Raw genomic sequence first — 15,263 nt, forward strand, 5'->3', positions numbered from 1 at the left:
CTTTTTAGAGCAAGTAGACCTATTTAAGCTGATTTGTCTGTACCTAATTTCATTGGATCATGCTGACTAGGAATAAAGTTTATGTCTGTGTTTCACTTATGATAGAAGCTATCTGTGAAATCAGAGAAACATTTAAGTCAATTTGTGGCTATGGTGGATGGCCTTGGGGCACATCTAAATTGTGTTCATCCTCCCTTGCATTCTATACTCCGATGATCACATCTCTAATGGTTCTTCCTCTTTGAAGTCCCAGACAGCCCGTGCTATTGTCACAACTCCACTGGAGTATTTTATCTATTTGATGTTCCTCAAGGCCAAGGGTCATTATTTTTCTTTTTATGGATCTCTGCACCCAATGTAGGGTCTGACATATAGCATATACTCAACAAATATTTCTTGAATGAATGAATGAATGAAATCTAACATGGCATACCTGAGTGGTGCTACAGTAGGGTTACTGCATAGTAGGATATAAAATAAGTATATCCCGGGTCTGGGGTTGTGCTCAGCAGTAGAACACTTGCCTAGCATGTGTGAGGTGCTGGATTCGATCTTTAGCACCACATAAAAATAAATAAAATAAAGATATTGTGTCCAACTACAACTAAGAAAAATTAAAATAGTTTTTTTAAAAAAAGTATATCCCTAAGTGGAAATCCATCAATTAGAAGTTGGCAAGTTATATTTGGGTAAGAGTAAAAGAAACAGAAGTAGCATCCCTGTATTAGTTTACTAAATGGAAGGAAATTAATAAAGCATTCCTAGCACAGTTGTAAAGGGGCCTGCAAGGTAGTTAGGCTGGAATCTCATTCCTCAGTAAGCAGAACCTCACAAAACTTCTGACTTGAAACCTGTCTCTTCATTTAGGAGGTAAAGACCATGAGAGGAAACGCTGCCTGACTCTTAATGGTCATAAAATTTCACTGACTGGGCATGAAGGGACAACCGCCTGAGAAGACAATGACCAAATCATTTGTAAATGCACAGAAATGATAGAGGAGGGATATTGGGCAGTCAGATATGTCCTCGAGATTTTTGAACTGAATTCAGAGAAGATGGGAGAAGAAGCCTGTGGACAGAGATGCCAGAATAAAAGCTGGTTAAAGATGCTCAAATAAGTAACTAAAAAATTACACATTATGTTTTTCTGTATTATATAGAAGAAGCTCTCATGGGCTCAGAAATGTTTCCTTTTGAAATAATTAGGTTTCTTAAACATACATGAAAGTAACTTGGTAAGCTTAGAACTTAAGGGACATGGGTATGCAATAAAATGGGAGGTAAGTAAAGCTGAATACAGAGAAAGCAAATGGTCTTAAACCAAACAACAGGGTCAGAGAGGGTGACTAAATCCCCACCTGAGCACAGATGCCAGGGTTCTGTGTCCAGATGCAGTTTGACAACTGCTATGAGGTCTGAAATCAGGTCTGATTTTTTGAATTTTAACATGGCAGGAAGAACTTCTCAGCCTGTTACATGTTGTCACCTCAGGGAAATAAAAAAACACAGCAATAGAGCATTCTACTGGGACGGACAGGAAACACTAACTAGGAGACGGAGCCCAAGTCCAGAGCTCAGCCTGTCACTTCACATGTGTTACAGCAGGGAGACAAGCACATTGCTCAGATTCTTTCCACACTTTCTACATGTTTGGGATTTTTAGAATTAAAATTAATCATTTAAAACGAGCACTTAAACCAAAACACTCACTAGTGTAAGGAGGGAGATAAACTAAGTGGGTGAGATAGCCTGGGAGTCCTTCTACCCCCAATAGCCTACAATCTCAAGAATACATTGGAAACCCCTGCACTCACAGTTCTGCAGGAGAAGAAGAAACACCTGACTGCAGAGACACCATTCCGAAGCCACTATGGAGAAAGATGTTTCTAAACTACCCAGTACACACAGCACTTAAGTGTCACATGAGCAGTACGTACTTTTTAAGAGGAAGTCACTTTTTAAGAAATTCCTAGCAAAGACTTCAAATTAAACAGGGTGGTCATATTAAAAAAAAAAAAAAAAAATTTAAAAAGACCTAATACACACATTTAAATGACCTCCATTGCTTTCTAGGCTTTTCTTAGCAATGTGAAGTATCAGCATAAGCTTTGAGTGGGCTGGAAACACCTCATGGTGCCCTGGTTCAGGCACTTGCACGCTTATCTCACTCAGTCACCCCAACCTCTGGTGAGGGCTGACAAGCTAAGGTAACTAGGAGAGGAGGGGTGAGAGCCCGGGCACCTGCCGCAGAGCCTGCGCTTTTCCCACTAGGGATAATGCTCCCATCTGGTGCCGAGGGAATAGGCTTCTAAAACTCCGTGTAGAACCTTTCCTAATGTATTCTTCATCTGGTTCACTACAGTTCTCAAATATTTTCACATGTATCTCATGTCAGATTCCAAAGTACACGAATGGAAGGTGCTTTTGACATCTTTCTTTTAGTTGTAATTTTATTCTTTAGGCTTAAAACAACTATACAATATAAAAAAGCATAAAATATTGAAATCTGTTCTTTTTCAGTAACAAAAAATTCTCATCATAAAAGATGCAAAAATGCTGTCATGATCGACATTTTAATGAGGAAACATAAAATATGCTCTCTTTCATGATTTTTCACAAGAAAATCCCTAACGTGGCTTGTCTGAGCTGTCGGAGACCCTGTTCTTCCGCTGTCGGGAGTGCGCAGCGCCCTTGCTGGGCAAAGGCTGCCGGCTCAGTCCTCGCGGCCTTGGTTGTCCTCGCGGCCTCGGTTGTCCTCGATCACGATAGTCCTTCGAGGGTAGGCGTCCACTTCCACAAACACGTACTGAAACTCGTACTCGCCACCCTCCGGGTTCTGAAAAGCACGCGTCTCCAGCCTGACCGCCTCCCAGCGCCGCCCGCGCCCTCGGCCCCACGGCCGCCCCGCCGGCCCGTCCCCCGCTGGCCCCGCTGGCCCCGCTGGCCCACCTGCCTCACTTCAGCGAACACCGTCCCCTGCTTGCCCGGCTCGGAGCCCTCGATGTAGAACTTGACGCGCAGGTGCTTCAGCCCGTCTCTCACGTACTCGATGAAGCTGCGGAGGAAGGGGCGAAGTAAGACCCAGTCCCCAAGGCCACCCGCAGGCCACCCGCAGGCCACCCGCCTCCCCCGCCCGCGGCACCTGACGTGCTGCCTCCGCCCGCGGCGTGTCTTCTCCCCGTAGCCTCTCACGGGCTCCCCGAAGACGCTGACCACCTGCGGAGAAGGCGCTGGTCAGTTCCAGGGAGCGGCTCTGCACACCACGTGCCTTCGGGGAAAGCCGGGCAGGCCCGTCCCTTTAAAACACGGTGACTCAGTGATGCGAACGCCAGGAAAGGAGGATGTGTGGCAAAAGTCATCCCTGAAGAGCTCAAGTCACCTCATGCCCAGAAATGGAAACGGACCTTCTGGCACTCACCTGTAGTGGCCAAGGTGGGCTAGAGGAAGCTGCTCCACTTCGTTTACAAAAGAACACAAAACAGTGCCTAAACATTCCTCTAACACGTCGTGGTTTCAAGGTAAAAAATGTACGAACACTTTGAATGACATTTAATATATGGGGTTTAATGCCCAAAACTGTGATGTTGAAATGAGTCAAGTTACTCAAACAGTGAGGGAAAAAACCCAAGAATTAATAGCATATTCAAAATCAGGTGTGAATCTACTATTGTTAATGGTAAAATTCACATGAAGTAGAAATGTATTTTTTATTTAACTTAAAAAGCAAATGCTTTGGACTCTCTCTAAAAAATACAAATTTGATGTCAAACTTAAAAAGAAAAAATTGACCCTCAATTTTGTAAAATTGTCTTTGTCTCTTTGCTGAGCATCTTTACTATCACAATTTCCAGACACAAAAGAAAAGGATACTATGTAAGATGAGAGATATTTAAGATCTGTATGCCTGAAACCAAGGAACCACTGTCCAAATAATTTACTTAATAGACTAAACACATCAGTATCAGAACATTAGGATTTTTTAATCCTATTTTTCAATCAAGCATGGTGCCTAAGAAGCCTTGGGACCTTAAAAACTACTGACAAAACTAAATTGTTAAAACTTAATTATTGTTCAGAGTTCCTTTTGGAAGCAAACTAAGTTGGCCCTAGTAATATCATACTCTGTGTTTATTCTATGGATTTTGTTTTTGTTCAAAATGCCGTGAATTCTATGAGATGCTGGGTTCGTGAAACACAAAAATTCTTCACCTGTTCTCAGAGATGCATCCTGATATCTAACTAGGTTTCTACTGATATTATTTTTGTCAACTATAAAAGCAGATAACTTAGATCAATCCAGATATAATTTGATTCCCAATAACCATAGTAGGAACCTTTTTTAGTCCCTGCCCATTTTCAACTCTCTCAGGGACAGTTCTCACTTCCTGCCTCCCTCTCCACGGTTCACACAGACTAACAACCAGAGTCCAGTTCAGAGAAATCAACACATTGAAAATAAAAATGCCAGCGCCCACTGGCTGCTGAGCCACACACACCTGACACGACCAGAGACTGATGAAGCACTCAGAGCCCTGCTCCAGGGAACCCAGCACAGCACACCACGCTGAGAAAACCTGTGGCCTTCATCTTGCCCCTGGCTGAGGACTGTAGACTCTGCTTCTCTGACCTCACTTCTTGGGCCCTGATATTTATGATGCCATCTGCTGTCACCTTTCAAGGTATCAAAATTAGGATTTCAGCAAGGAATGCTTTTCAATGCTGAAGCTTTCCCCCAAGGGAGTAAGGTATCTGTCACACACGGCCATGTCTTCCAAACTGTGACTGGATGGTTATGATCTAAAGCCTTCCTTCTGGAAAGTTCCTTCAGAAACCACAGTGTGGCTGCATGTCAACTCCTCCCAGGGAATGGCTGAGGAAGGTTGTGCCCAGCAGGGTAAGATGTGGAAACCGACCAGCTTGGATTTGGGTTCTGGCTCTCACCTAGTTCAGTGATTGAGGCTGAGTTAGTTAATAGTGCCAGTTTTCCCCTCTGCAACTGGAGACAAGAGTAAGACCTAATGCCAAGGGCCTCTGCGAGACTTAATGAGATGATGCACGGAGTCACTAAGCACAATGCCTGGCACATGACGTACTTTTGGCAATGTTAACAATTATTGTTATGATCACAAGACCACGAAACAGTTATTTTAAAAGACTAGAAACAGACTGCTTGAGTTTGACACTTTGGTGATTATCTATGAGCAACTAGTAAAAAATTCACTGTACAATTAGGATGAAAACATCCACACACAGACCTTTGGGTGCTTGTGATCCAAGCATTTCAAGTACAGAACAAACACTTAATCACAACCCAACCACTATGTGCTGTTCCATGAATCCCCTGGGTTCAGAACTGGTATTTTAGTTGGGCCCATTTCTGCCTCCCCCACATGTTCTCCCTCTCATCAGAGAACTAACCTCGGGATGTGATCTGCATTTTTCTAAGGCTTTCCCATATACCTTACTAGGACTGGATGAAGAAAAGAGTTCTCTGAAAATCGTGTAGAACAAGCCACCTGAAAATCACAGGAAAAGATGATGAAGCAAACCAAGAGTGAGAGATGAAGATATGTTAGTAAAAAAAAATGTTCAGGGATGTTGTACTTGCTGTTTTTGGCAACCTGTTATGCCGATTCCAATGACCACGATGACTAAGTAGGTGAAATCTCTTCCAGCTTCTTTCACTGTAAAGAGAAAATGCCAAGGAGTCACAGGTGTATCCCCTCTGAGCAGCCCCACTTCCAGCTTCTTTGGCATTGCAGCAGGGGACATGTGAAGTCAGAGTTAAAGCGAGCAATGCTGGTGCCTTCTCAGTGGCAGCTCTGGAATCTCCCTATGCTTTGGAGTTTTAGCAGGATCTCAGAGCAGTGCCTAGAAGTCTCTAGTTTTAATTTCATCTAATGTTATAATCTTGATACTGTCTTACTTTCTAAGAGGAGGACTCCTCATCCAGTCTCTTAGAATAAGAAGAGTGCCACGTATCAGGCAGCTCTGGACACAGGTCCAGTGCACAGATTAAGAAGTATTGGCTTGTCAACCAAAGAGACCAAAACGATCATTAAACCTTAACAGTCAGTAACATTCCCAAATGCCATCCTTCTGTAACCCCACTGACTGGCGCATAAAATACAAAGACAACTGAATTCAGAACAGGAATTTATCTCAACAGAAGAATTATGAATCAAACAAACTTAAAAAAAGAAGAACCTACATAGAGACTACACTGCACTTATTTTTTCCCACATAGATAAAAGATGCCCAGATGGAGTAAAGAGAAATTCTGGGAGCTAAATAAATTCAATCAAGACATCTTTGTGCAAAAAGTTGCAATTACAACTACACTGCTTTTTTGATGCTGAAAAAGTACATTACTTCCTTGGCATTAGTTTATATATTTGATTTATTCACCACTTTAGGAAGACTTCTTTGTTTTGAACCCGGGGATGTTCTGCCATTGAGCTACAATCCTACCTTAAAAGATGTGATTCAAACAATAAAAATAGTGCATCTGCCAAATCTGTTCAGCTCATGAGACTGATCTAAACAATAACTGTCACCACAAATCCCATTTCTTTACTTAGGTTCAGGTGTGGAAAAGCCTATGGTGACACCACCTCATTCCATCTCATTACTGTCATAACACCTTGATAACTATCAATTGCCAGTAGTGTACCAGCCCCCAACTGGAAGTATACTGATAGCTTCATTTGAGCCTATTACCTGAATCAGGTCACAGGCTCCATACCTTGGATTTCTGATTGTGTCTTTCTCAATACATTCATTCCTGATAGGCTGTCTTTTCTATTTATTCAATCACAGATAGCTACTACATATCTACTATGTATAAAGGCTGTGCTGAATATTATCCACATTTTACGCATTCAAAAAATTTCTATTGCTAATATATAAGTATCACCAATGGAAGCTGCTCATTGCTTACCTTACTCTTCTTGACCTCTTAGACCTATCTTCATACCTAAAAACCTCATTAGTATTTGTTTCTACAATTCTCCACACTTCCTGCAGTGGGTGCTGTGGTGCAGTATGGGTACTGCTGGCTGCAGGGAGGAGTGGTAGCTGACAGTTCTCAGTTCCTCTCTGCAAATTCCTTCACCAGAAAAGAGCTTTCTCACCTAGGTCCTGGCCTGCCTAGTTTTGTTAGAGTCTGTAAACAAGTCAGGATGGCGCCTGGCATTTTGCCAGAGAAATGTTAGGGTCTGTAAACAAGTCAAGATGGCGCCTGGCAAAATGCCAGAGGGAGTGGTTTGTGAAGTAACACCAGTGAGCCATTATGTGTGGAGATTTCTTATTGGTTGACTGATGTATCTAGTTTATGTTAATTAAGATAAGCTGTGTGGAATGTATAAATACCGCTCCTGTCCTGCAATAAACGGCTCCTACTCCTGCTGTATCAACGTACACAAGTTATTCGTCACCCCCCGGTTATTTTGCCCAGCCAGCGGGGCTGCGGCAGATGGTGGCCCGTTATGGGGAGCCCTGGGACACTCGGGGGTAAGTGACGAAAAAAAGCTGCCCGTCCATAGATAGGACGGGAGCAAATCTGCTCGTCCCTAGGTAGATAGGGCGAGAGGAAATATGGTCATTTTGAGAAAATGGAGAAGATTGATACAGTATGTTTGTGTCTTGTTTTGTCTTGAAATGTTGTATTGTCTTTGTGATGAAAATATGGAAGGGGTGAGAAGTAAATTACTAAGGAAAGAGGCACCCCAGTGAAACCAAGAATAGTTAGGGCATGTGTTGATAAGAGCCCAGGAACTCTAGTCAGAAAGAAAAAGAAAGTTCAGAAGAAGAAAGATTATCAGGAAAGAAGTTGCAGCAAAAGGCTATTACTAAATACTTTTCGTTACCGGAGGGTGCGTGAAGCTGAGAGGCGGCTGCCGAGTGTGCAAGCCAGTCACAGCGCAGCAAGGATTTTCCAAGAGGCGGCGGCGACTGGCCCTTCCCCGCCTCCTGGCCGGGGAGCTGGCTCTTCCACTGCCTCGAGCCCAAATCTAGACCTGACGTGGAGGCACAGTCTCGCAGGCTCTTGCTCCCTATGCCCAGTAGCAGTTTGAGTCCGGGACACTCCCCAGGGCCATCTGGAGCTGCCCAGGCACTACAGCCAGCAGAAGACGCTACTGGTGTCCCTGATGTTTGGTCATTTTCAATGCCAATAACTAAGCTACAATGGTTCTCCCACACCTGGAAGCTGATGAGTAATGAGCACTATTAATGCTTATTTCAAATGCAAAAAAAACCTTGAGATAATGTACTAAATTGTTCAGAAGGTTTTCTTAGTAGAATACTACAGGATTTTCTTTAGCCATCCGGAGTTCCTGCCTTCGTCCCAGTGCCAGTGAAGACGAAGGTGGAAGAATTTCCAGTGTTGCTGAGAACCGGACGAGACTTCGGCTGAGAAACGGACAAGACTTCGGATCAAGCTAGCTGCCTGCAGAACTTACCTGGACTGTGATTTAAGCTAGCTGCCTGCAGAACTTACCTGGACTGTGAGTTAATCTATTGAGACACTGCTTTATCTGGACTGAGACAACAAACTGTAATCTACAACAAATTGTAACTTTGCTAACGGTGTCATTGCTGGTATAATTTTTCCAAGGGCTTCTTGCATGGAGCCATCAAGTGGCTTGGTATTGTGGAATTTTGTATCCTCCCCTTTTGCTTATAGCAGATTATTTATGGTGTTTGTGTAAAACCCACTATGGTCGTTATTTAAATTAAACAAAACGGGGAATTGTTAGAGTCTGTAAACAAGTCAGGATGGCACCTGGCATTTTGCCAGGGAAATGTTAGGGTCTGTAAACAAGTCAAGATGGCGCCTGGCAAAATGCCAGAGGGAGTGGTTTGTGAAGTAACACCAGTGAGCCATTATGTGTGGAGATTTCTTATTGGTTGACTGATGTATCTAGTTTATGCTAATTAGATAAGCTGTGTGGAATGTATAAATACCGCTCCTGTCCTGCAATAAAGGGCTCCTACTCCTGCTGTATCAAGGTACACAAGTTATTCGTCACCCCCCCGGTTATTTTGCCCAGCCAGCCGGGCTGCGGCATAGTTTCAGAGTTCACTGACCACTGGCTGAAGCCCTTCTTGCAAGTGCACTTGAGCTCCTCCCTCTGCCAATACTGCTTTCCTTACCCCTCAACATGTACTATCAGAACATTCCCCAATAAACCTCCTTATGCAAATCTGTTGTCTGTTTCCCTGGGATGATCTACAACAGGTGCTACCAGGAGTGGTCCAATGAAGCAGTTCCAAATTGAAATTTTGGAAATGGATCACCAGCCACTCAACTGGCAATGAGGACTCTCCATGCCTGGTGGTAGATGGAGCATTGACAGGCCCCAGCATGCAGTACCCAGCATGCAGTTCTAGGCAACTGTTGCAGCTTTTGCCCACGATGATGAGCTGGAATGGAATAGTGGGAAACAAGAATGCACTGGTTGGTGTTATTTTGAAAAATCTGGAGGACTAGGAAATTTTAGGACTTGGGTTGCATGGTTGTGGGTGGGGGAGGGATATACTAGGTAAGGCAGGGGAGAGTTTGGTAATAATCTTCACCAGTGAAGGTGAAGTGGGAAAGGCAAGAGAGATTTGGGGCATAGGAGATTCATGCTGCACCCAGAAGACAGAAAAGGCTGAGGGTCAGGGCCAAGGTAATAGAGTAGCAAGAGGCTGGCATGGCAAACACGTCAGCTCTGCCAAGCCAGGGCCATGCCCTGATTGGGGCGTAAAGGGAATGTGAAGCTTGGTACAAGAATATTGAGGTCAATGTTCTAAAAAAATCTGTTATATTCAGATTCTCCTGAAGAAGCGGCTCACTCCTTCCCCATTAAAATCTATAATGTCTTACTTCTTAAAGACCAGGTGAGGCTTCTGCCTAGCAAGACACATACTCTCCTCAAGAAGTGTCTACAACCTCCTTTCCTGGCCAAGGTACAACATAACTTGGGTGTGAGAAGGAGAAAAATAAACCATACTGTGAATACTGCTTGGAAAACATATACATGACCTTTTCTTAAAGGGTGTGTGTCAAGGTCACAGAATACAAACATGGCTGATTGAGAGTTGATTTACATGGGGTACCCTCCTGAGATCAAGAACACAACAATCAGGTAAGCGCCCCTGGAACTGAAGTGCAGTCATGTCTGCTCTTGGAAACTTAGAAACAGCCATGGTCCCCATGAAGTGATGTGAAAATGAGAGGACAGAAGTGGCAAACAATGGAGCAAAGGCTCATCAGGCATGCTAGAGTGGATACTAGAGAGAACTCTGAACCCAACAGCTAGCCACGTTTCATAGGAGGGCTTGGAGGGCACTTCACCAAAGCTATAAGGAAGCCATAGTTATACCTTACAGAGTAGGGCAGTGGTCTCCATTATACTCCCACCAACCTTCCCCTTCAAAAACCAGACAGATGCTAGAGAATAATGCGGATCAATGCAAACTAAACCAAGTAGCAGTCCCAATGTAGATGTAATAATGCCAAACATGGGAACTTTATGGGAGCACATTTATACAGCCTCATGGCATTGGTGATCTGAAGAATGCCTTTTTTCCTACCTCTACTGAGGAGGAGCAGAAGTAGTGCATGGTAATAAAAATGGGATACCTGTGTCCTTGCCCACGATTTGCTTACTTTCTCACTCTCTTAATGTGGCCAGTGGCTATCATATTGGATAACACAGATATAAAACATTTCCATTATTGCACAAAGTTTTATTTGGACAATGCTATTTCAAACATTCAGCAAAATCACCTGTTTGACTGTTATGTAGATGCCATTTTGTTGGAGCCAATAAGTAGTAAGTGGCAAGTGTACTGGAAAATTTGGTAAGATATGTGCTTCATGTGTGAATGATGGGCCTGACAAAGGCCTAAACAACAAAAAAAATTGTTAGATTCAGAGGCTCACTAACCATATCAATGAGACCTGCAGGAGGTTCTGTCTCAGACATGCCATGCCATTCTGTCCCATGAAAAAAAAAGGCAAATTCTTGCATTCTACACTGTGACCACAATGCATGGCAGGTCTTTTTGCATTTTGGAGGCAGTGTATTCCACACTTGAAAATACTGCTCCCATTCATTCACTGAGTAACAAGAAGTGCTGTCACCTTTGGATGGGATCCACATCAAGAAAGGACTCTATGGCAGGTCCAGTCTGTAGTGCAAGCAATACTGGCCCTTGAGCCAGAATAACATACATATGCATACCTTTATCTTTCATTTCTGCGTATCAGTTTTTTTTTTTGTGTGTGCTAAACTGCTATCCTAAACAAAAGATTATATTTTTGGCATGCTCAGCAGATTACAAAACAATTGGCAGGATACCATTTTTTGTTAAAAATTAGGAACATTAACTGAAATAACACAAATTATTATCTAAACAATTGTTTTATCTGCGACATATGAGTGCCTGAATTGCTTTCTGTGCCTTTAATTTTTCCTACCACATACTTGTGAAATGAAGAACACAACAATAAGAAAAAAATTAAACTTAAAATACCTGTTAAAATACCTTTGACTTTCCCGACTAAATTACATTTCATTTTTCCTGTTTGTATGTTCTATTACTGCACCTAATGTGTGAGGGCAAGGGATGTTCTGCATGTCTTTCATTTTATAGTCTTCAAAGTGTAGCTCAGGATCTGGGAACAGCATCAATTATTCCATGAAGTGATTACTGAGTTTTTCCTATTAGTTATAACTTGATAATATCTCTCTCTTCAATTTATCCTATCCAATTTCTCTTTCTCACAGGCATTGAAACACATGCTGAGAAAAATCTCCTAGACAGTATGCAACAAAATGCTCAAATTCAAGATCAACTTCCATACATCTAAATTCGAATTTTTGAAACCTGGTTCTAAACAGTTTAACGGTTCTTCTGTGTGAATCGTTTTTCCCTCCTTAGGTGTAAACTTGGTAGAAGGACACTGTCAGCTCTTGTCAGGTTGACTGGAAGACAAGTACTGCCTTTACCTTTCTGGGAGGTTGAGACCGCGGTTTCCGCTCTCCGATCTCGGTGCACCGACACTTGCTTGCGGCGGTCCTCCGGTGCGTTGCAGGGGCTCGGTCCCTGTGTCCAGATCGTTTTCTGGACGAGTCCAAGAACAGATCTAGGTTGCGCCGTTTTCTTCTGCTCTCGCAAGCCCCACCTCAAACTGGGCTGAGTCTTCAAGGCAGCCCCGTGAAGCCCACGGTCTGGCAGCAACAGCCGCTTCCCCGAGGACCTGTGCAGCCTCTCGGCGTACTGCAGAGCTCTTAGGACAGTACACATCATGTTCACAGAAAGCCGTCCCGCTCAGGGACGCAACGACAAGCAGCAAAGCTTCGCAATCCACAACACCACTGGCCAGCCCCGCACAAATCCACACCTTCACGTTCCACGGCGCCCGCCTCCCTCCCGGCCTCCAACTTGCGTGAGAGCGCCCTGACCCTTCCGCGCTGACATTCACGCCCTACTGCTCCGCAGAGCAGCCTGGGAAACCCCGGGGTGTCTGGGAATGGCAGTTCCCGGACCGTGCTGCACACTGCTGGGCGGCGCGAGGGCCGCGGCAAGCACTGCATCTCCCACAATGCAAGGCGGCCAAGCGCGTGGTCCCTCTCCGCGCCTCCCAGAGGCCTCTACGCGTATGGCCACGCATGCGCCGCGCATCATCCGGAGGCAGGGGGAGGGGCCGCAGGAACTTGTGCCTCAGTCCTGGTAGGTCAAGCAGAGGTTGCAAGAACCAAATGAGCAGATGTAAACTGTGTGTTCTCGTGATCGTTCTGGAGAAGGCTGTGTTAACTGGAGAATACTTCGCCTCATGGTGGCCCATTTGAACTTTTTGGCAAATAATTTCATTTCTGTTTTTTCTCAAGAAAACCAGACAACAGCCAAGTGAAAATGAACGGGGATGCCAAAAAGCAGGCAAGGGTGTCGTAAAGTCCCAGCGGCGTTCTTGACGCTTGGCGTCCTGGGCATCAGAACGACGGGGGCATGGGAAAGAAGCGGGCCCCAAAGCGTCTAGAACGCCATCTGGTAGCTAGGCGACAACGTCAGTAGCGCCAGTCCACGCACGCGCGAAGGCGGCCGCGCTTCTGCGCGTGCGCCCAGGCTCTCTCCGAAGCGTCGCGCCGCTGGGCGGGCCCCACCAGGTCTCCATGGCGACCGGCCGCGGGCGGATCCTGAGGCAGCACTGGCTTGGCCTCCAGGCGCAGCGCGGGCCCCTCCAGGGTGGCGGCTGGCCGCGGGGCAGCGCGGGGTCGGCCGCGTGGCGTGCCGGGGCCACCGGGTTCAGGTGACAGTGGGGTCCGCTGGCGTGTCTAACCCACCCGGGAACCCTTGGCGGACGTCCCCGCCGGCTGCTCTGGAGCGAGTGCTTTTATTGGTCGGACGTCGCCACGTGACTGGTGGCGCGCTTTTTTTTTTTTAAAAGCGGGAAAGGGTGCAGGTCCCCTCACCCTGGAAAAGTGGGTTTCCTACTCTTTGGTACTTCCCGAGAGGAGCCCAGCGCCGCCCGCGCGGCAGGCTCTGCCAGGCCGCGCCGCGGGCGGCCCGCCGGTGTCTGCAGGAGTCTGGGGCGGGAATCACCCCTTGCCCTAGGTGTGGGCCAGGAGGGGCAACCCCCCGGACCTCCCCGGGGCCGACCTGCTGGCGGCTGGGCGCCGTCGCTCCCCGGCACGGTCCTCTGGTGGAGGCTGGTCGGGGAGGCGCTGCGCCGCCGCCGCGGGCCAGGTCGCCAGTTCCACACAGGACCCGAGTGCCTGCGAGCTGCAGAGGCTCCGCACTGCATCCCCGTTTCCTCGCAGCTGTGTCTGGCCCTGTCCCCGTTATTCCGTGGAGGAATAATGCTAAGATCGTACGTTCTTGAGGATTCCCTGTTCCCAAGGCTGTTGGGCTACGAAGTGAAAGGCCAATTGCCTTGAAGCCTTCGATGTCACCTCAAGTTTTCTTTTCCCCCTCCCCTGACTGGAGGAGTGCATCTGTCCTCCCTGGTCTCTGAAGCACAGCCCCGTTCTTCAGTGCCACGACAGCAGTTCTTGTGTGAAAGGCTGTAATGCTGGATAAAGCACAACCCTGTGGCAAACCGAAGGTCACAGTGCTTGCAAGAATTATTACGCAGAACAGAAAAACTGGCTTTTAAGTAGGAAACTTAAGCTTTAAGTCAGTTTGCCTCACTTACTAAAATTAGTTTTTATGTAGTGCTCTGTTGGGGGAAGCAGAATGACTTTTTCATGACGAATCTTTTCTTTGTAAGTTGAGTGAACTTCCTGGTGGAATGATGTTCACTACAGTGCCAGTCATCATGCCTGGCATGGGAAACTGCTTTTCGGCCTGTGGTTTGAACGGGTATAGACGCTACTTGGTAAACGGTGACTTCCATTTACCGGATTCGGCTGGAGGGCAGGGCCTCCCGCTCCCAGCCTGGCCCTCCGGCCACCCACAATGCAGAGAGGCCTCCCTGGGTCCCTAAGCCTAAGAGAGGCGGCGGCAGGGCAGGGTCCTGTGTGGAACTGCTAAAAATAGAATAACTGGTTTGAGGAGCTACTTTTTAAAAGTGCATTATAGTTTAACACAGTTGTGGAGTTCATTTTGACATATGAATGGCATTTAATAAAATTTTGTGCTGTTTATATCCCCAGTACTACCCCCTTATATGCCTTCTCCCTCCTGATCCCCTACCTCTATTCTGTTGGTCTTCCTTCTATTTATTTTTTAACCCGTGCATTACAGTTATACATAAAGTGGAATTCATGATGATATACTCATAGATGCATATAGAATACTTTGTTTCTTTCCGCAGTTCTTGCCCTTTTCCAACTCTCCTCCCTCAGTCCCCTTCCTCTACTCCACTGTTCTGCTTTCTGTTTTCATGAGGTCCCCCTTTTTAATTCCTTATTTCTCTTTATATTTGCATATCACAAAAAAACATTCAACCCTTAGTTTTCTCAGTCTTATTTCACTTAGCATGATGTTTTTACAGTTCCATCTATTTACCAGCAAATGGCACAATTTCATTCTTTTCTATGGCTGAGTAGAACCCCGTTGTGTATTCATACCTCATTTTCCATATATATTCTTCTATTGATGGGCACCTAGGCTGGTTCCATAACTTGTCTATTGTAAATTGTGCTGCTATAAACATTGGTATGTATGTATTCCTATAGTATGCTAATTTCAGTTCTTTTGGGTAAATGACAAGGAGTGGATAGCTGCATCAACAAAGCATTACTTTTAATGTCTTATTGTGGAAAACT

At 45.5% G+C, this 15,263-nt stretch overlaps 2 protein-coding genes across 6 annotated transcripts in view; one reads left to right on the forward strand and one right to left on the reverse strand.

The window, feature by feature from the left end:
- Positions 1 to 2,554: 2,554 nt before the first annotated feature.
- Positions 2,555 to 12,541, reverse strand: Timm21 (translocase of inner mitochondrial membrane 21). Of its 4 annotated transcripts, none has more exons than XM_027935344.2 (6): positions 12,003 to 12,541; positions 5,622 to 5,684; positions 5,419 to 5,516; positions 3,143 to 3,216; positions 2,954 to 3,055; positions 2,555 to 2,836 (listed from the first exon to the last, which is right to left on the reverse strand). In XM_027935344.2, the coding sequence occupies exons 1-6, from the start codon at positions 12,301 to 12,303 to the stop codon at positions 2,761 to 2,763; spliced, it is 714 nt and encodes a 237-aa protein (XP_027791145.2). In that variant the 5' UTR covers positions 12,304 to 12,541; the 3' UTR covers positions 2,555 to 2,760. The 4 variants fall into 4 exon arrangements, with proteins under 4 accessions (XP_027791145.2, XP_027791144.2, XP_027791142.2 ...); XM_027935343.3 differs by having other exon boundaries at positions 2,950 to 3,055; positions 5,461 to 5,516; positions 12,003 to 12,534; XM_027935341.2 differs by having other exon boundaries at positions 2,950 to 3,055; positions 12,003 to 12,529.
- A 146-nt stretch (positions 12,542 to 12,687) lies between these two features.
- Positions 12,688 to 15,263, forward strand: part of Fbxo15 (F-box protein 15) — a 67,637-nt gene continuing 65,061 nt past the window's right edge. The window contains exon 1 of one of the 2 annotated variants that reach the window (XM_071602470.1): positions 12,688 to 12,726. Coding sequence is in view for 1 of the 2 variants with exons in the window: in XM_027935363.2 (XP_027791164.2) it covers positions 13,167 to 13,303 (137 nt within the window). In the remaining variant the exon portion in view is untranslated. Of the gene's footprint in view, positions 12,727 to 13,166; positions 13,304 to 15,263 lie in introns of those variants that run through there. The other variant, XM_027935363.2, reaches the window with a different exon arrangement.

This window comes from Marmota flaviventris, chromosome 16 (genome assembly GCF_047511675.1).
Source record: "Marmota flaviventris isolate mMarFla1 chromosome 16, mMarFla1.hap1, whole genome shotgun sequence".
NCBI classification, from domain to species: Eukaryota; Metazoa; Chordata; class Mammalia; order Rodentia; family Sciuridae; genus Marmota; species Marmota flaviventris.

Coding starts and splice junctions, on each gene's coding strand:
- Timm21 (XM_027935341.2), bottom strand. CDS start 12,303: ATGATGTGTACTGTCCTAAGAGCTCTGCAGTACGCCGAGAGGCTGCAC. Junction 5,517..5,621: donor CATTGGAATCGGCATAACAG/GTTGCCAAAAAC, acceptor TGTGATTTTCAG/GTGGCTTGTTCTACACGATT. Junction 2,837..2,949: donor TGTTCGCTGAAGTGAGGCAG/GTGGGCCAGCGG, acceptor CGTGCTTTTCAG/AACCCGGAGGGTGGCGAGTA.